General features: G+C 48.2%; 1 protein-coding gene across 1 annotated transcript; it reads left to right on the top strand.

Annotated features, from left to right (window-relative positions):
* Positions 1-17,467: 17,467 nt before the first annotated feature.
* On the top strand, positions 17,468-19,919 carry cox11 (cytochrome c oxidase assembly homolog 11 (yeast)). The gene is made up of 5 exons (XM_084459918.1): positions 17,468-17,513; positions 17,736-18,165; positions 18,624-18,779; positions 18,935-19,060; positions 19,506-19,919. Exons 2-5 carry the CDS (start codon positions 17,797-17,799, stop codon positions 19,686-19,688), a joined length of 834 nt encoding a protein of 277 aa, XP_084316044.1. The 5' UTR covers positions 17,468-17,513; positions 17,736-17,796; the 3' UTR covers positions 19,689-19,919.
* Positions 19,920-20,560: the final 641 nt, after the last annotated feature.

Below are 20,560 nucleotides of genomic sequence, written 5' to 3'. Positions count from 1 at the left end.
AACGTGGACAATTAACGACTGCAGCGCTGAGTGACACTATACTATCGGTTGTTATCCGACCAGCCTTTTAGCGCTCCTATTTAATTCTGAATGTCGGAGTGTATTAAATAAGGGGTATCGTTGGGTCTTAAGCAAAAAGAAAATAGCTTAAATCTATTTAAATCTAGCCATACATTTATTTCAATTAGTTGGCCGCCTGGACTAGCCGTCAAGTCACGGTGTCCTATCCGGTCTGTGACATCACGGGCACTACGGCGTAACATGTACACGTCACAGCGGCAAGGTACATATCTGGACTAGCCGTCCAATCACAGTGTTCTATCCGGTCTGTGACATCACGGGCACTACGGCGTAACATGTACACGTCACAGCGGCAAGGTATATACTGCTGTAACAAGTGGACAAGCTTCAGTGTGGTGTTTGCCATGAAAAGAACATGTTGCTAAAGATGCTACTTTGCCAATATGTTCGCTAGTGCAATAAATCATATTTGTAGAACCCGAGAGAGGGCGCCGTATGGACAAGGTCCTGCGGCGACGCCCTTTCAGACCCCGATCCTGGAAATTGAGTTGACAGAACTCTGCCCGGGAGTTTTGATTGCTCTTGCTCTCTCTGTGATCCTGAATGTGTTTTGGCTATTATATCAATGGAGAAATCGCCAACGAATCATTAAGGTTGGTAATCAAAGTTGCATTGTACTTTAATCATACAATTCAAACAAATACAGAAGCTGCTCTGTCTTTGTGAAGCCTTAATGACCTCAACATCCATCTTGTATTTCCTTTATAAATTAGGATGAAGACCTTGAAGTCATTTATTGGTAAGTTCATAATGTTTTTTTCAGTGTATTCAACCATGTGTGTGTGTGTGTGTGTGTGTGTGTATGTGTGTGTGTATGTGTTTGTTTGTGCGTGCACGTGTGCATGCATATGTGAGATGTGTGTTTATGTGTAAAATGTGTGGTATGATGCATTTTGATTGTACAAGTGTACTGAAATCATCAAAAGTCATTTTATTTTATTTTATTGTATCTCAAAAGGGCCAAGCTGGACGGTGTGACAGTCCGGGGTGACAGCTTCCCTGCCCCTTTGGAAGCGCTAGTGGAGAAGCTTGAGAGCCATTCGGGTTGTCCAGGACAAGAAGATTCATGTTCTGACTCCTATGATCCGGGGGGCTGTGGACAAGACCCGGTGTCTGAGATGAGTAGAGGCTCCGCCCCCATGCCACCTGCCGTCGTCGCCGAGCCCTTCCCGAAACACAAGGGCAAAAATTCAAAGGGCAAATTTGAGCTGAACGTTCCTCTCTCAGCCGAGGCTGACTGGAAGCGTCTGGTGCTGCCTCGCTGTCAGAGGCTCTGTTGCAAGTGCTCCGGTCCATTTGACACAGCCCCGTCTGTCACCGGTTCATTTAACACAGCCCCATCTGTCACCGGCCCATTTGACACAGTTCCGCCTGTCAGCGGTCCATCGGTCAGACCTCCATTCTCCATGACCAGGACCAGTAGAGGAGACAGCCCCGCTCATGCCTTATCCACCCCCATGGCGTCTAGTGGTGTGCTGGCAAAGGGACAATCTGAGCCAGACACTCCACGATCGCCCAAGGTCCACTGGAGACGAGGTCCTGAGCTCGCTCTGCATCATAAGCTCTTTCGCGAGAAGTTGGAAGGAGCCTATCAAAGAGCGCCTACTTCCACCTCCGACTCTCTTATGAAGAGGACACCTGACACAGCCCTGTCTGTCACAGCTCCATCTGACCCAGTCCCTTCTATCAACGCTCCATCTGTCAGATCACCATTCACGATCACCAGGACCAGTAGAGGAGACAGCCCCGCTAGCGCCTTATCCACCCCCATGGTGTCTAGTGGGGTGGCGCTAAAGGGACAATCTGAGCCGGACGTTCCTCCATCTGTCAAACCACCACAGTCACCTAAAGCTGGCTGGGAGCAGGTTCTCCGTCGGAGGAAATTTTGCAATCACTGGGAAGGAGTGTTTGTAGGAACGGCCACTTCCTCTGTCACGGCTCCATCTGACCCAGTCCCTTCTGTCACAGTTCCCTCTGTCACCCCACCACTCTCCATGACCAGGACCAGTAGAGGAGACAGCCCCGCTAGCGCCTTATCCACCCCCATGGTGTCTAGTGGGGTGCTGGCAAAGGGACAATCTGAGCCAGACACTCCACGATCGCCCAAGGTCCACTGGAGACGAGGTCCTGAGCTCGCTCTGCATCATAAGCTCTTTCGCGAGAAGTTGGAAGGAGCCTATCAAAGAGCGCCGACTTCCACCTCCGACTCTCTAATGAAGAGGGCACCTGACAAAGCCCCATCTGATCCAGTCCCTTCTGTCACAGTTCCCTCTGTCACCCCACCACTCTCCATGACCAGGACCAGTAGAGGAGACAGCCCCGCTAGCGCCTTATCCACCCCCATGGCGTCTACTGGTGTGCTGGTAAAGGGACAATCTGAGTCAAAAGTTCCACGATCACCCGAGCCCCACTGGAGACGAGATCCGGAGCTCTCTCAGCGTCAGAGGCTCATTCGTAAGAAGTGGGAAGAAGTCTGTCAAGGGGCGACCACTTCCACCTTGGACTCTCTGATGAAGAGGACACCTGACACAGCCCAGGTTCTCCGTCGGAGGGAATTTTGCAATCACTGGGAAGGAGTGTTTGTAGGAACGGCCACTTCCTCTGTCACGGCTCCACCGCGCCTGCCTCGCCGGTCCGTTTCCCCCGACTCTGTCTCTGTCTCCGAACTGCGCCTGCCTCGCCGGTCCGTTTCCCCCGACTCTGTCTCTGTCTCTGAACCTGACCGTGCCTCTAGACCAGTGTCTGCCTCTGACCCTGCCCCTGCGTGTGAGCCTGACCTTGACTCAGAAGATGAGACCCCTAGCACCTCCCAGAGGGCGCAGTGGGAACTGCGTGTCCATCAGCAACGGCACACCCCCGACCAGCACCTGCAGTTCATCAGCCAATCAGCACAAGGTTAAGAAGCCGCTCCACACAGCAGTCTGCGCCAGATCGTTGACCCACCCAGTGGGTAACACGACTCCAGCTAAATCCCTACTCCTTACTCGAGCCTGTCTCACAGTTCTTTGTTTTCATTTATCCTAGTTAACCTGCCTGACCCATGCCTGTCTGACTACCATGCTCCTGCCTGACCCACGCCTGTCTGAGATCCACGAGCCTGCCTGACCCACGCCTGTCTGAGGACCACGAACCTGCCTGACCCACGTCTGTCTGACTACCATGTCCCTGCCTGACCCCCGCTTGCCTCTCCGACCTGATCCTGCCTGACCCGTATAAAATAAACACGCCTCCGGGCTTCACCTCCAAGCCTTTTGAGTCTGCTTTTGGGTCCTCCTCCGCTAGCCCTAACATCCTCACACAGCTCCATCTGACAAACCACTACTCTCCATGACCTTCTTCATCATATCCACGTATGTTGTCTTCAGAGCACCACGTGTGGCTTTACCATGCTTGGGTTCCCAGAGGACAAGGTTTGAAGTGATGAGGTCAGGGCGTTCGATATGGTCAGCTATCCTTAGTCTCCACCGATGTATCTTTGTGTTCATCAGTGGTAGACCAATGTAGAGGTCAACAATGTTCATGTGTTCCATCCACAATATGTCCTCGGCCGTACGGAGGTAGGTGTAGACTAGGTTAGGTGGGTAGGTAATAGTTAGGTAGGTAGCTACAGGTAGGTAGGTAGGTAGGTAGATAGGTAGGTAGGTAGGTCGTGGGTAGGTATGTAGGTGAGTAGCTAGGTGGGTGGGTAGGTAGGTAGTTAGGTGGGTAGGTGGGTAAGTAGGTAGATAGTTAGGTAGAGAGGTAGGTAGGTAGGTGGTTAGGTAGGTGCGTAGGTAGGAGGGTAGGTTGGTAAGTAGGTAGGTAGAGCGGTAGGTAGGTAGGTAGATAGGTAGGTAGGTAGATGTGTAGGTAGGTAGGTAGGTAGGTAGATAGGTAGGTAGGTAGGTAGATGGGTATTGTAGGTAGGTAGATGGGTAGGTAGGTAGATAGGTAGGTAGGTAGGTAGGTAGATGGGTATTGTAGGTAGGTAGATGGGTAGGTAGATGGGTAGGTAGGTAGATGGGTAGGTAGGTAGATATGTAGGTAGGTAGGTAGGTAGATAGGTAGGTAGATGGGTGGGTAGGTAGGTAGGTAGATAGGTAGGTAGGTAAGTAGGTAGATAGGTAGGTAGATGGGTAGGTAGGTAGGTAATTAGGTAGATAGGTAGGTAGATGGGTGGGTAGGTAGGTAGATAGGTAGGTAGGTAAGTAGGTAGATAGGTAGGTAGATGGGTAGGTAGGTAAGTAGGTAGATAGGTAGGTAGATGGGTAGGTAGGTAGATAGGTAGGTGTGTATTTAAATGGGTAGGTAGGTAGGTAGGTAGGTAGTAGGGATGGGCATTTTAAATTATTGTAATACTCGAGTACTCTATATTCATAATGAACGAGTACTCGAGTACTCGCTGTTCTGTAGCCTACCGTAAAAATAAATCAGTAGGCTATGTGCCCGATTAAGTAAACGTGCCCGACTGTTTAGAAATTATCCCGACGTATTTCATTATAGCGAATTTGCATATGAATAAACAACCAACAATTTAAGCCATTCAATCCAATTGCATTTATTAAAGAACAAACATCACAGTGGACATACTGTGTTCTTTAACTTATCTTTTCTGTTCGCTTGGCGTCGCATCATCGTGAACTAGCCGGGCTAGCAAATGATGTGATTCGGGGTTGCTGTCCAGTCGTCTAATTCATTGTTTCGTTGTGCTTTAACCGCATGTGGTTGAGATGGTTTGCTTTGAGCTGGTTTGCTTATGATAAGCAAGTTTCCATAAGTATTTCCAGAATGTACTTTTACAAGCAGCAGACATGTTGCGACTGATGTGAGTAGCCTCACGCAGGTAGCCAAAAGCACAGTGCGCAGGTGCATGAATAACAAAGCTTTTTTTTTTCATAGTGAAACAATTACTCGCCATGGTTACTCGAGTACTGACGTCAACAACGAGTACTCGAGTACTCGTGCCCATCCCTAGTAGATCGGTAGGTAGGTAGATGGGTACTGTAGGTAGGTAGATGGGTAGGTAGATGGGTAGGTAGTTAGGTGACTAGGTAGGTAGGTGTCTAGGTAGGTAGGTAGTTGACTAGATAGGTGGGTAGGTAGGTAGATATGTAGGTAGATAGGTAGGTAGATGGGTAGGTAGATGGGTAGGTAGGTAGGTAGTTAGGTGGGTGAGTAAGTGGGTAGGGTCTATGCCTACCTCTTCAGGTCAAGGACGTCTGGTGGATGCAACACATGAACAAAGTTGACCTCTACATTGATCTACCTCTCCTGACCACAAAGATACGTCAGCGGAGACTGAGGATAGCCAGCCATAGGAAACGTTCTCCTGACCTCATCACTTCAAACCTTGTCCTCTGGGAACACAAGAATGGTGAAGACACACGTGGTGCTCGAAAGATAACATACGTGGACATGCTGAGGAAGGACCCTGGCTACAGTGCTGATGAACTAAACTCTGGTATGCTGGACCAGAGTGTCATCTAGACCATCACCATCTACCCCATTGGCCTCACAATTAGGTTTGTTCAGTTTGGGGTTACTTATTATGTCTTGTGCTTGTACTGATTTCATTTGAGAATAAAGTCTCTGAACATTCTCTGCCTGTGGACTAAGAGACTGTGCAATAAAATGTGTAATAAAAAACCAATTAAAGCCGCAAGCAACAATGAGACGAGGTCCTACGGTTACGCCCCCTTAAAGCTCAATGAGATAACTTTTTTTAAGGTTCAATATTCACTTTTACTTGCTATTAGTTTATGAATTGGCCTTAGCAAGACCCCAAAAATCATTTTCGTGACATGAGACTGCATGAGACCCTGTGAATTTATTATTTTAGTATTTCAGTATACTGGTTAGTACACTGGCGGGAAATCTTGTGGTGGAAACAGAAGTGACACGTTTTGCGTGTCACAACATCAGGAAGACATCAAACACTTCACCCAGCGAAACAAAATCTACATACAAGAAAGAAGACTGGTATTTATCTGCATTGAAGCCATCCTTCCAGAAAGTAGCTACAATCTTCCAATCCAGTCTGCGCACGCATGTTTATCATTTTTCCCCCCATCATTAGTGAGTGAGTGGGGGATTGTGGGAAGTGTGGTTCTTAAAACGTAGTGCCGATTTTATCACGACCAGAGGGGCTGCCAAAGTGCCGAGTTATCTCATGTAGCTTTAAGACTGACAGGGTGAGACTGACGAGACAGACCTGGTAAATCCAGCAAGACCAGCTAATGACCAGCCATGGTTTGTAGCTGGCTCTCACCGGATTTACTTTGAATGAAGGAAAGCAATTTATAAACACTGCTGCTGGTGTTGTATAGTAGGTCTACTGTACATCTTCAAAACATAGTGATAGTTGACACTGTCCAGGGAAATTCTCAAATTTCTACTGGATTTTTATAACATGTAAATAATGTTTTGGAGTGACCTGTACACTGAATGAATCTGTCTCGGAAATAGTTGTTTTAATTCAACAAACTTAAATATATTTACAACAATAGTTACGTTTGTACATCTAACTGTTGAAAGTAATGTTTGCTGCACTATAATACTGTAACTGTACTGTAACTGATGAGATCCGTCTAGAAATGCTGAAGGCGCTGGGTGTTGAGGGGCTGTCTTGGTTGACACGCCTCTTTAAAATTGCGTGGAAGTGCGGGTCAGTGCCAAAGGAGTGGCAGACTGGGGTGGTGGTCCCAATATTCAAAAAAGGGGACCAGAGGGTGTGTGCCAATTATAGAGGCATCACATTACTCAACCTCCCAGGTAAAGTGTACTCCAAGGTGCTGGAAAGCAGGGTCCGGCCGATAGTCGAACCACCGACCGACGTGGAACCACCGACCAGCTCTTCACTCTCGCAAGAATCTTGGAGGGGGCTTGGGAGTTTGCCCAACCTGTCTACATGTGTTTTGTGGACTTGTAGAAGGCTTACAACAGGGTCCCTCAAGAGGTCTTGTGGAGGGTTATGCGGGAGTACTTAGGGCCATCCAATCCCTGTACACCCAGAGAGAGAGCTGTGTCCGTGTCCTCAGCAGTAAGTCGTCTTCCTTTCCGATGGGGGTTGTCCTCCGCCAGGGCTACACTTTGTCACCAATCCTGTTTGTGATTTTCATGGACAGGATATCGAGGCGTAGTCATGCGGAGGTGGGTTTGCAGTTTGGTGAGCTGGGGATCACGTCGCTGATATTTGCAGATGATGTGGTCCTGATGGCATCATCTGCCTGCTACCTTCAGCACTCTCTGGATAGGTTCGCAACTGAGTGTGAAGCGGCTGGGATGAGAATCAGCACTTCTAAGTCTGAGGCCATGGCTCTCAGCAGGAAACCGGTGGTCTGTCCGCTCCGAGTAGGAAATGAGTCCTTACCCCAAGTGAAGGAGTTCAAGTATCTGGGGGTCTTGTTCACGAGTGAGGGAACCATGGAGAGGGAGTTTGGCCGGAGAATCGGAGCAGCTTGTGCAGTTCTGCAGTCGCTTTACCACACTGTTGTGACGAAAAGAGAGCTGAGCCAAAAGGCAAAGCTCTCGATCTACCGATCTATCTTCGTCCCCATCCTCACCTATGGTCATGAATCAATCAATCAATCAAAGCTTTATTTGTATAGCGCATTTCATACCCAGAGGCAACACAATGCGCTTTACAGAGAACAAGGGAGGTGGGCATACAACCCACTCTCTACATATTCCAGAGGGAAGCAAAAAAACAGTAATCACCCGGGGGCCAGATAAGTGAGCTGTAAAAATTCGTCCCTGACCCCTCTCAACAAGGCGATCGAGCAAGCTCCAGGAGTATGTTTGTCTACCGGCTAAGAACATTTATAAAGCAATACATTACATTAAATTACATTTCAGAGTAAGAGAGGCTAATCATAGGAGAGAGAACATTCTACGGACATGCTACGACATCCACAGCAGACACGGGGGTATCTATCGGACTCCGGGAGGTCTGCTGGTGACAGTGGGGCATCCACTGGACCTGGTTAGAAGATAGGAGGGAAAGAGAGAGGCACTAGGGAGAGGGAAGGCAGAACAAGGTTAGTAGCACATAGAGCCATACAGACCACACAGATATTGAAATAGGCAACCTGGGGCAAGCTCCTGGAATATATTTGTCTAATGGCTAAGAACATTTAAAGAACAATACATTAAATTTAATTTTCAGAGCAGGAAAGGCTAAGAGCATCAGGTCCAGGCCTAAGCCGGATGTGGACTGATGTGTGTCTGTGTGTACGTGTGTGTGTGTGTACTAAATACTACGATATCCACAGCTCCACAGCTGACACTGGACCTGGTTAGAGGATAGGAGGGAGAGAGAGAGGCACTAGGGGAGGCAGAAAACGGTTAGTAGCACATTGAGTCGTTGAAGCAACACAGCTGTCAGAACAGAACAAGCCTGTTTCAGGATAACCAGCTTCTGTACACTATTTGATATACATACATTGCATAGCAGGATAAATACCAATGTATACAGAGGATACACAGGTAGGTTTGAGGCTGCCTTTCTGTGTCTCAAGGTCCTAGCTAGTGATTGTAGGCTAGGTCGAAAAGGTACGTCTTGAGGTCTCGCTTGAAGACCTCCGTTGTTTTGGCCCTTCTTAGGCACTCCGGTAGGGTGTTCCAGAGGTTGGGGGCATAGAAACTAAAAGCTGCCTCTCCTTGTTTCTTGGTCCTGGCTTTTGGAACTGTTAAAAGTTCAGTACCTGAGGATCTGAGTGGTCTGTTGGGCATGTACTTAACAAGCATGTCTGAAATATATTCTGGTGAGTGACTATGGAGAGATTATAGACTAGTAATAGTAATTTAAAGTCTATTCTAGAGTTGACTGGTAAGTCAGGATGGGTATGAAGGATGGGTCATGACCGAAAGAATGAGATCACGGATACAAGCGGCCGAAATGAGTTTTCTCCGGAGGGTGGCTGGGGTCTCCCTGAGAGATCGGGTGAGAAGTTCAGTCATCCGGGAGACTCGGAGTAGAGCCGCTGCTCCTTTGTGTCGAAAGGAGCCAGTTGACGTTGTTTGGGCATCTAGTGAGGATGCCTCCTGGGCGCCTCCCTAGGGAGGTGTTCCAGGCGTGTCCGGCTGGGAGGAGGCCGCGGGGTAGACCCAGGACTAGGTGGCGGGACTACATCTCCGCACTGGCCTGGGAGCGGCGTTAAAAATAGTTTTTTTGTTTAAGTATTTGGATTTATGGTGGCCAGGATGAAATCACGGAGTCTGGAGGTGTTTGCCTCCCACTCCGCACGCCAGGTGTAGTCCGCCAATCCTGCCTCGCTGATGTCAAGATCTCTGCATTGCTGCAGGAGATCCCGTCGAGATGTGTGACTGTCTTTGCCGCTCTTAAAAGAGCGCGGGGGGGACGTTTCCATTAATGCGATAATTCATTTTTGATTGTAGTCTGTATCTCATGGGTGCCTAGTCGAGCTACCAGCGGCAGAGCCGTGTTGTAGCTCCTTTGCACGGAGGAGGGGGGAGGATGTTGTGATACTAACTTGTCCATTAGTGAGTACGACGTAGCATCACGTCACCAGTCTCTCCTCGGGGAGAAGAGCCTGGTATCTATTTACTTCACCGCCTTAAGCCCGCCCCATCATCCGGCTCGAGCCTGTAGAGCCCGCCTCCAACATCCGCTTGCTTTATTTTTCCTTAACCGGTAGTTCTCCTCGCATCTTCTTTTACAATTTTCGTCGGTGTTATGCCTGGTGATGCCATCGCAAATGTTATCTACTCGAAACTTCACCATGTGCAGCCTACAGTAAAAACATTACAACAACTGTTCGTCTTCCGGTCCAGACCGGCTGAATATGCGATGCGTCATCGTGATTCTGCTCTAGACCGGGGAAACAACACCGAACGAGAAAGGCCCCAGACTAGTACGACGTGACCAAGCCAGCCAGGGCTCCGGTCCCATTGGAAAACTGTGATGGGTCCAGGTTGAGCCGCAGAGTCTTCCCCTGTGGAAACAACAGACGTGACGACTGCAGGTCTCGCCGGTAATGTACTAGCGCGTCCGTTAGTGAATACGACGGGAGTCACGGGACCGAGCTGGCCAGGGTTCCGGTCCCATCGGAAAACTTTGATGTGTCCGGTTCGAAACACAGAGTCTTCCCCTGCTGTAACAGCAGCCGTGATGACCATAGTCTCGCCAGTGATGTTCTAACGCACCTGCAATTTCGAGCCGCGGTGTCTTCCCCTGCCTTTTTGCAGACGTGACACCAGTCGGTCTCTCTTCTGAGGTTGATAAAGGGATGTGTGCACCCACGTCCGCTGTGGCCGTACTGCCCTGTTTGAATGTGTCACAATCCCTTGGGCAGGAGGGGAATTAGCAGAGCGCTAGCCCTTCCGACGGTGGTCACAAATCAGTGGCGATTGCTCCTATAAGCCAGGGTAAGCATGGCTTACTCATACAAGTCCAAATAAAACTTCTTCTTTCAGTGAAAGAGGGCACGAAAATCAACTTTCAGACTGTTTTGGACTTAAATGCGTCTTGTATTCTGTATTCTGCCATATCGCTTAATTTTCATCCGTGTTTAGCGTTTTGGTAGTGCTCCGTCTCCCCCTACAGTCCTCATGAAAAAACAGTCCACGTTACGGTCCGTTGACAGCTGTCTTACTCATGTATGTACATATCTGGCTTCAGTACAGACACACACACTCAGACACACACACAGTCCAGCAGGAAGGCGTCCACCATGCCAGAACCCACTTCCCTCGCTCCAAGACCCAGGAGGATGTCCCCCTCTACTCCATCATCCAATAACTGGGGCCCAAGAAACAGGAAGAGGATGTGCAGTACACCGCTGTGAAGTTGAACCCGCCCAGAGCTGCCCCCAAGTGGGCATATCCGGTCACTACAACAACATAACACGTAGGCTAGGTTACTCATTTGAAATATCTGGCTTGAATACAATGTCCACTGGCTAGTGTGATACAGCATGGGTTGTGTGTTATTATACAGTACAGTATGTGTTGTGTGTGATATAGGTATAGTTGTGTGTTATATACAGTGTGTTATGTGTGATATAGGTATCATTATGTGTTATATACAGTATGTGCTGTGTGTGGTATAGGTATAATTATGTGTTTTATACAGTATGTGTTATGTGTGGTATAGGTATAATTATGTGTTATATACAGTGTGTGTTGTGTGTGGTATAGGTATAATTATGTGTTTTATACAGTATGTGTTATGTGTGGTATAGGTATAATTATGTGTTATATACAGTGTGGGTTGTGTGTGGTATAGGTATAGTTGTGTGTTATATACAGTGTGGGTTGTGTGTGGTATAGGTATGGTTGTGTGTTATATACAGTGTGGGTTATATGTGATATAGGTATAGTTGTGTGTAATATACAGTGTGTGTTGTGTGTGGTATAGGTATAGTTGTGTGTTATATACAGTGTGTGTTGTGTGTGATATAGGTATAGTTGTGTGTTATATACAGTGTGTGTTATATGTGATATAGGTATAGTTGTGTGTTATATACAGTGTGTGTTGTGTGTGATATAGGTATAGTTGTGTGTTATATACAGTGTGTGTTATGTGTGATATAAGTATAGTTGTGTGTTATATACAGTGTGTTATGTGTGGTATAGGTATAGTGTGTTATATACAGTGTGTGTTGTGTGGTATAGTTGTGTGTTATATACAGTGTGTTGTGTGGTATAGGTATAGTTGTGTGATACAGTATGTGTTGTATGTTACAGTATATTCAGTATGTGTTGCATTGCATTACAGTCATTTAGCAGACACTTTTATCCAAAGTGACTTATTACAATAATTGCATTTAATGTAGATAGGTACTGTAGTAAACATACTACTACTCGTACTACTGGAGGGGGAGATGGGTGGGGAGAGAGAAATAAACTAAGTTTGATTCAAATGCAACTTCGTGATGTTGAATAAATGTAATAATTCTGTTATAAGTGCGCCCATCTGTGTTATGATGAATGATATGGTCAGACTAGGCTGCTCCTGCAGCTGTTGGCTGTCATGACTGAACAATGAATTCATACATTGTCAACGATGATCACATGAATGAGAAATGGGTAATTTCCAATAGTATACAGTAGGGTGCTCCTACATCCATAGCACTGGTCTCCAAACGGTCTTCATCAAAACTATGTTTTGGTTGGGTTCGCGGCTATTCAGGGACTGAGGTAGGCCTAATGTTAACGGAGCAAGACAAGCAGCCGTTTCGTCAGCACTTTGAGGTTGTGTCTCAAAGTAGGCTACTTTATGAATAGAATAACAGGACCCGGGGGGCTTTAATCGGCCACACGACACCGCTCTCTCTCATGGGATCATGGGCTGTGCACTCGGGGTCAGGAGCGCATGCGCGCCTCTGTCGTGGGCTCCTTTCAAATCCTAATACGAGTAGTCTTCAAAATAACAACACGCCCTTGAATATGAATGATTCATAGAGAGCGATTACCCTTATTTCATATCGCCAATAATGCCTATCCATCTCTATCGAAAACGTGGACAATTAACGACTGCAGCGCTGAGTGACACTATGCTATCGGTTGTTATCCGACCAGCCTTTTAGCGCTCCTATTTAATTCTGAATGTCGAAGTGTATTAAATAAGGTGTATCGTTGGGTCTTAAGCAAAAAGAAAATAGCTTAAATCTATTTAAATCTAGCCATACATTTATATCAATTAGTTGGCCGCCTGGACTAGCCGTCAAGTCACGGTGTCCTATCCGGTCTGTGACATCACGGGCACTACGGCGTAACATGTACACGTCACAGCGGCAAGGTAGCCTACATATCTGGACTAGCCGTCCAATCACAGTGTTCTATCCGGTCTGTGACATCACGGGCACTACGGCGTAACATGTACACGTCACAGCGGCAAGGTATATACTGCTGTAACAAGTGGACAAGCTTCAGTGTGGTGTTTGCCATGAAAAGAACATGTTGCTAAAGATGCTACTTTGCCAATATGTTCGCTAGTGCAATAAATCATATTTGTAGAACCCGAGAGAGGGTGCCGTGTGGACATGCATACCAAGGTCCTGCGGCGACGCCCTTTCAGACCCCGATCCTGGAAATTGAGTTGACAGAACTCTGCCCGGGAGTTTTGATTGCTCTTGCTCTCTCTGTGATCCTGAATGTGTTTTGGCTATTATATCAATGGAGAAATCGCCAACGAATCATTAAGGTTGGTAATCAAAGTTGCATTGTACTTTAATCATACAATTCAAACAAATACAGAAGCTGCTCTGTCTTTGTGAAGCCTTAATGACCTCAACATCCATCTTGTATTTCCTTTATAAATTAGGATGAAGACCTTGAAGTCATTTATAGGTAAGTTCATAATGTTTTTTTCAGTGTATTCAACCATGTATGTGTGTGTGTGTGTGTATGTGTGTATGTGTTTGTTTGTGCGTGCACGTGTGCATGCATATGTGAGATGTGTGTTTATGTGTAAAATGTGTGGTATGATGCATTTTGATTGTACAAGTGTACTGAAATCATCAAAAGTCATTTTATTTTATTTTATTGTATCTCAAAAGGGCCAAGCTGGACGGTGTGACAGTCCGGGGTGACAGCTTCCCTGCCCCTTTGGAAGCGCTAGTGGAGAAGCTTGAGAGCCATTCGGGTTGTCCAGGACAAGAAGATTCATGTTCTGACTCCTATGATCCGGGGGGCTGTGGACAAGACCCGGTGTCTGAGATGAGTAGAGGCTCCGCCCCCGTGCCACCTGCCGTTGTCGCCGAGCCCTTCCCGAAACACAAGGGAAAAAATTCAAAGGGCAAATTTGAGCTGAACGTTCCTCTCTCAGCCAAGGCTGACTGGAAGCGTCTGGTGCTGCCTCGCTGTCAGAGGCTCTGTTGCAAGATCTCCGGTCCATTTGACACAGCCCCGTCTGTCACCGGTTCATTTAACACAGCCCCGTCTGTCACCGGTTCATTTAACACAGCCCCATCTGTCACCGGCCCATTTGACACAGTTCCGCCTGTCAGCGGTCCATCGGTCAGACCTCCATTCTCCATGACCAGGACCAGTAGAGGAGACAGCCACGCTCATGCCTTATCCACCCCCATGGCGTCTAGTGGTGTGCTGGCAAAGGGACAATCTGAGCCAGACACTCCACGATCGCCCAAGGTCCACTGGAGACGAGGTCCTGAGCTCGCTCTGCATCATAAGCTCTTTCGCGAGAAGTTGGAAGGAGCCTATCAAAGAGCGCCGACTTCCACATTAGACTCTCTTATGAAGAGGACACCTGACACAGCCCTGTCTGTCACAGCTCCATCTGACCCAGTCCCTTCTATCAACGCTCCATCTGTCAGATCACCATTCACGATCACCAGGACCAGTAGAGGAGACAGCCCCGCTAGCGCCTTATCCACCCCCATGGTGTCTAGTGGGGTGGCGCTAAAGGGACAATCTGAGCCGGACGTTCGTCCATCTGTCAAACCACCACAGTCACCTAAAGCTGGCTGGGAGCAGGTTCTCCGTCGGAGGAAATTTTGCAATCACTGGGAAGGAGTGTTTGTAGGAACGGCCACTTCCTCTGTCACGGCTCCATCTGACCCAGTCCCTTCTGTCACAGTTCCCTCTGTCACCCCACCACTCTCCATGACCAGGACCAGTAGAGGAGACAGCCCCGCTAGCACCTTATCCACCCCCATGGTGTCTAGTGGGGTGCTGGCAAAGGGACAATCTGAGCCAGACACTCCACGATCGCCCAAGGTCCACTGGAGACGAGGTCCTGAGCTCGCTCTGCATCATAAGCTCTTTCGCGAGAAGTTGGAAGGAGCCTATCAAAGAGCGCCGACTTCCACCTCCGACTCTCTAATGAAGAGGGCACCTGACAAAGCCCCATCTGATCCAGTCCCTTCTGTCACAGTTCCCTCTGTCACCCCACCACTCTCCATGACCAGGACCAGTAGAGGAGACAGCCCCGCTAGCGCCTTATCCACCCCCATGGCGTCTACTGGTGTGCTGGTAAAGGGACAATCTGAGTCAAAAGTTCCACGATCACCCGAGCCCCACTGGAGACGAGATCCGGAGCTCTCTCAGCGTCAGAGGCTCATTCGTAAGAAGTGGGAAGAAGTCTGTCAAGGGGCGACCACTTCCACCTTGGACTCTCTGATGAAGAGGACACCTGACACAGCCCAGGTTCTCCGTCGGAGGGAATTTTGCAATCACTGGGAAGGAGTGTTTGTAGGAACGGCCACTTCCTCTGTCACGGCTCCACCGCGCCTGCCTCGCCGGTCCGTTTCCCCCGACTCTGTCTCTGTCTCTGAACCTGACCGTGCCTCTAGACCAGTGTCTGCCTCTGACCCTGCCCCTGCGTGTGAGCCTGACCTTGACTCAGAAGATGAGACCCCTAGCACCTCCCAGAGGGCGCAGTGGGAACTGCGTGTCCATCAGCAACGGCACACCCCTGACCAGCACCTGCAGTTCATCAGCCAATCAGCACAAGGTTAAGAAGCCGCTCCACACAGCAGTTTGCGCCAGATCGTTGACCCACCCAGTGGGTAACACGACTCCAGCTAAATCCCTACTCCTTACTCGAGCCTGTCTCACAGTTCTTTGTTTTCATTTATCCTAGTTAACCTGCCTGACCCATGCCTGTCTGACTACCATGCTCCTGCCTGACCCACGCCTGTCTGAGATCCACGAGCCTGCCTGACCCACGCCTGTCTGACTACCACGCTCCTGCCCGACCCACGCCTGTCTGACTACCATGTCCCTGCCTGACCCCCGCTTGCCTCTCTGACCTGATCCTGCCTGACCCGTATAAAATAAACACGCCTCCGGGCTTCACCTCCAAGCCTTTTGAGTCTGCTTTTGGGTCCTCCTCCGCTAGCCCTAACATCCTCACACAGCTCCATCTGACAAACCACCACTCTTCATGACCTTCTTCATCATATCCACGTATGTTGTCTTCAGAGCACCACGTGTGGCTTTACCATGCTTGGGTTCCCAGAGGACAAGGTTTGAAGTGATGAGGTCAGGGCGTTCGATATGGTCAGCTATCCTTAGTCTCCACCGATGTATCTTTGTTTTCATCAGTGGTAGACCAATGCAGAGGTCAACAATGTTCATGTGTTCCATCCACAAGATGTCCTCGGCCGTACGGAGGTAGGTGTAGACTAGGTTAGGTGGGTAGGTAATAGTTAGGTAGGTAGCTACAGGTAGGTAGGTAGGTAGATAGGTAGGTTGGTGGGTAGGTATGTAGGTGAGTAGCTAGATGGGTGGGTAGGTAGGTAGTTAGGTGGGTAGGTGGGTAAGTAGTTAGATAGTTAGGTAGAGAGGTAGGTAGGTAGGTAGGTGGTTAGGTAGGTGCGTAGGTAGGAGGGTAGGTTGGTAAGTAGGTAAGTAGGTAGGTAGAGCGGTAGGTAGGTGGGTAGGTAGTTGGGTAGGTAGGTAGATAGGTAGGTAGGTAGGTAGATGTGTAGGTATGTGGGTAGGTAGGTAGATAGGTAGATGGGTAGGTAGGTAGATGGGTAGGTAGATGTCTTCACCATGCTTGGGTTCCCAGAGGACAAGGTTTGAAGTGATGAGGTCAGGAGGGTGTTTCCTATGGCTGGCTATCCTCAACAGTGTGTGTTGTGTGTGATACAGGTATAGTTGTGTGTTATATACAGTGTGTGTTGTGTGTGATACAGGTATAGTTGTGTGTTATATACAGTGTGTGTTGTGTGTGGTATAGGTATAGTTGTGTGTTATATACAGTATGTGTTGTGTGTGGTATAGGTATAGTTGTGTGTTATATACAGTGTGTGTTGTGTGTGATACAGGTATAGTTGTGTGTTATATACAGTGTGTGTTGTGTGTGGTATAGGTATAGTTGTGTGTTATATACAGTGTGTTATGTGTGGTATAGGTATAGTTGTGTGTTGTACAGTGTGTGTTATGTGATATAGGTATAGTTGTGTTATACAGTATGTGTTGTGTGTTACAGTATATTCAGTATGTGTTACATTGCATTGCCGTCATTTAGCAGACACTTTTATCCAAAGTGACCCAAAATAGCTGCTAAAGCTAAAACTTATTTATGAATGAAATCCCCACCCTCAGTTGTACTAGCCTATTAAGTTGTGGTTAATAAGCAGTAGCATTATTGTGCCGTATAATCAGCATCAATTCATTCATCAATTGTGAAGTGTGGCGTGTGAGCGTGAGAATAGGCTGGAATTAAATGAGTCACGCTGAAATGCGTGTCTCACGCTCAATGCGTGAAACTTGGCAGTCCTGCGTATAATGTTATAGCCAATATATAATATTAACGCAAAGCTGCCTGCTACCTTTTGAGGAAATGATAGACGACTGTTTCTGCACTTACTTGACCACTGAGTCGACTCGAGTGTCTATGCAGAGTGTAACGGCACTATGCGGAACCATTGACAAAAACAACTGTTCCAGTGGGGGGTTGAATCTGGTGCACAATGTTGATCATGTAATGTGCTCCAAGGGTGAGCGACCGGATTTTCTAGGTGAGCTATAAGTGATAATGCAGCTTATTATTCCCTCGTCTCTAGTTATATAAAAACTAAACGTAGATCTACCGTTGTTATCCCTAACTGTCAAAGTCAAACATATTAACGTTAGCTTAGCTAGCGAGCTACTAACTAGCATAGTTACCTAAACGAATAACATGCTGAACCCCTGGCTGGACACGTGACCGGGAAAAAAAAAGATGGTGTTTTGTTCCCTAGGTAACAGTGTGTAGCAGCAGCAGATTGGTTTGAGCGCCAGCCTTGACCGCTCATAACAGCCATGTTGGTGCCCCTCCTCCTACGACACAGCCTCACCCACTCTCAAAGCTCCGCCCTGCTGTCCTGTGTCCGGGGCCCGCATGGCGGAGTGCTGAGGGGCCTACAGACCCATATCAGTGGGGTCCAATGTGAAGGAGGTCTGGGGGGGCTACACAGCCAGACCCAGCGGCTGCTCTCCAGGAGGCTGCCCCCCCGTCTCCACGCCCGCACCCAGACCCGGGGGGCAAAGCGGAAGAAGGGCTCCTCTTGGAACCAGGAGGACGAGTGGAAGGCCCGGAATAAAACGGTGCTGACTTACATTGCTGCAGCCGGGGTGGGCATGATCGGCATGTCCTACGCCGCCGTGCCACTCTACAGACTCTACTGCCAGGTGAGAGAGATGGGGGGAGAGAGGGGGATGCCACTCTACAGACTGTCAGATGAAAGAGAGAGAGGGAGGGGGTGGACTCAAGTGCGAGATAGGGGGGTGGTACCAACTCAGAGAAGTAGACTCGAGCCTCGAGATCTGTCTGGAGAGGTACTGGCCTTGACGAGCTAGTTGAGAGTTAAGAAGAGTTAAGGAGGCACCAGGACCAGCTTCACTGGAGGTCGAACAATCCTCTACTTTGGTTCCGATTAATCATGAGCACAGGATTCGTACTGTTGTATCACAAGACTAGGCACTGGACCGATGGACTGACTGTAGACTGTGTCGGTTGTCATGCAGGTGCAGGTCTGCTCAGGTTAGTGACGAGTCTGTTGTCCAGGTTTCGGGTCAGTGATGTGTGTCTGTTGTCCAGGTGTCCGGTCAGTGACTATGTCTGTTGTGTGTGTGTGTCTGTTGTCCAGGCGTCAGGTCTGGGAGGCACAGCAGTGTCGGGTCACGATACAGAGCAGGTGGAGACCATGACACCGGTGAAGGACCGCGTCATCAAGATCACCTTCAACGCCGACACCCACGCCAGCATGCAGTGGAACTTCCGCCCTCAGCAGTCCGAGATCTACGTAAGGCTAGAGACATGACTTTGGTGGCCCTCTCTCTCTCTTTCTCTCTCCCTCTCTTATCTCTCTCTATTTTGTTGGTTTAGCTATCTCTCTGTGGTCTCATCTCTTGTGTGCGTTGGCTGTATACTAAAACTTTGTGTGCGTGTGTGTGTCAGTTGGTTCCAGGAGAGACAGCCCTGGCATTCTACAGAGCCAAGAACCCAACAGACAAACCCGTCATTGGCATCTCCACCTACAATGTGGTGCCCTTCGACGCAGGACAGTACTTCAACAAAATCCAGGTATGTTAGCCCCTGGGCTCTTTGAGATGAAAACTTTATTCTTTTCCGTTAATCAAACTGGGGTGGCTGTGGCTCAGGGTCGTTCAATGATTGTAGAGTCGGCGGTTCGAATCCCAGCTCCTCCTGTCCACCTGTCGAATTGTCCTTCCCAAGACACTGAACCCCAAATTGCTCCCAATGAGCAGGCTAGCACCTTGCATGGCAGCTATTGGGAGAGGCTATTGTAAAGCACTTTGGATAAAAGTGCTATATAAGTGCAGTCCATTTACCAATTACCATTTATCTCTGACACAGAAACCAAAGGGAAAATTTAGAAAGGGATACTAGCTTTGATTATGGATGTAAATTGTCTGTGCCTAAACATTGATATATATGATCTGTCTCAGGAGTTGACAAGTCTATTTGGTTTCCTCATCTCCCATTCAAATGTGTGTGTTTGTCTCAGTGTTTCTGCTTTGAGGAGCAGAGGTTGAACCCTCACGAGGAGGTGGACATGCCCGTCTTCTTCTACATCGACCCGGAGTTCGACCAGGACCCCCGCATGGCGCGCGTCGACACCATCACCCTCTCCTACACCTTTTTTGAGGCCAAGGAGGGTCAGAGTCTGCCTCTCCCGGGATACGGCTAAAGATGCACTCTAACCCCAGCGGACATTTTAAAGACTCAACCTGAGTGAACCGCTCACGGCCACTGAGAACACCAGCTTCAAACGATCGTTTCAACACTCCCCTTGTTCTGGGACTGGGCGTCACAGGAGCACGATGTTTGGGGCGAAAAGCAAAGATAACTCTCTCGTAATTGTAGTTGTCCTGGAAATCTAAAGACAATGTGCAAAGATAACAAGAATGCTCAAAGTTGAGTATGAAATGTTGGTGATGAATATATAGTTCACTTGTTATCAAGTGTCTTAAAGGCTGTGTGCTTGACTCAATAAATTATGACGCATATGGCTGAGAACTCAGTAGTCACCCTAACACCTGTAGATTACACTAACACTGTACTACCATCATTTGAACACTAGGTGGCAGGAGAGCGTTGCTGTTCTGCCCGTTCTATGATTCTACTCATGATTCCATATCCAACTGCTCCATGAGTATAGGTGGTTCCCTCCAGCACTAAAGAGAGCTGCTCATATACAATATAATCTGATCTGATCCTCTACTCTAATACCCTGCAGTAGGCTTTATTGACGAAGACTGGGATGTAGACAACAGTCGGTTCACATTCTTGACAAATGTAGACCTAAATCGCTTTGGATTAATTGAAATAAAACATGTAATGTAAATGTAGCCTGCAGCCTACTCTATCTCACTGGTAGATGTATTTTTTGAACATCTAGAGCTCTCCAACAATCATGACGATGTTAAAATTAATATTTGGTTGGGTATTTAGGGATGCACGACCTCTGTTCTGCATTACGCAACGGCCCCTGGTGCGGTCAGCTCGTCCATATTACATTACAACGGAAGTCTGATCAACAAACCGCATCCTCGGGTTCAA

This window comes from Borostomias antarcticus (genome assembly GCF_949987555.1).
Source record: "Borostomias antarcticus genome assembly, chromosome: 29".
Lineage (NCBI taxonomy): Eukaryota > Metazoa > Chordata > Actinopteri > Stomiiformes > Stomiidae > Borostomias > Borostomias antarcticus.
Note: the sequence above shows the minus strand (reverse complement) of the source record. Positions and strands in the feature narration are given on the sequence as shown.

Coding starts and splice junctions, on each gene's coding strand:
- cox11 (XM_084459918.1), top strand. CDS start 17,797: ATGTTGGTGCCCCTCCTCCTACGACACAGCCTCACCCACTCTCAAAGC. Junction 18,166..18,623: donor TCTACAGACTCTACTGCCAG/GTGAGAGAGATG, acceptor TCTGTTGTCCAG/GCGTCAGGTCTGGGAGGCAC. Junction 18,780..18,934: donor CTCAGCAGTCCGAGATCTAC/GTAAGGCTAGAG, acceptor TGTGTGTGTCAG/TTGGTTCCAGGAGAGACAGC.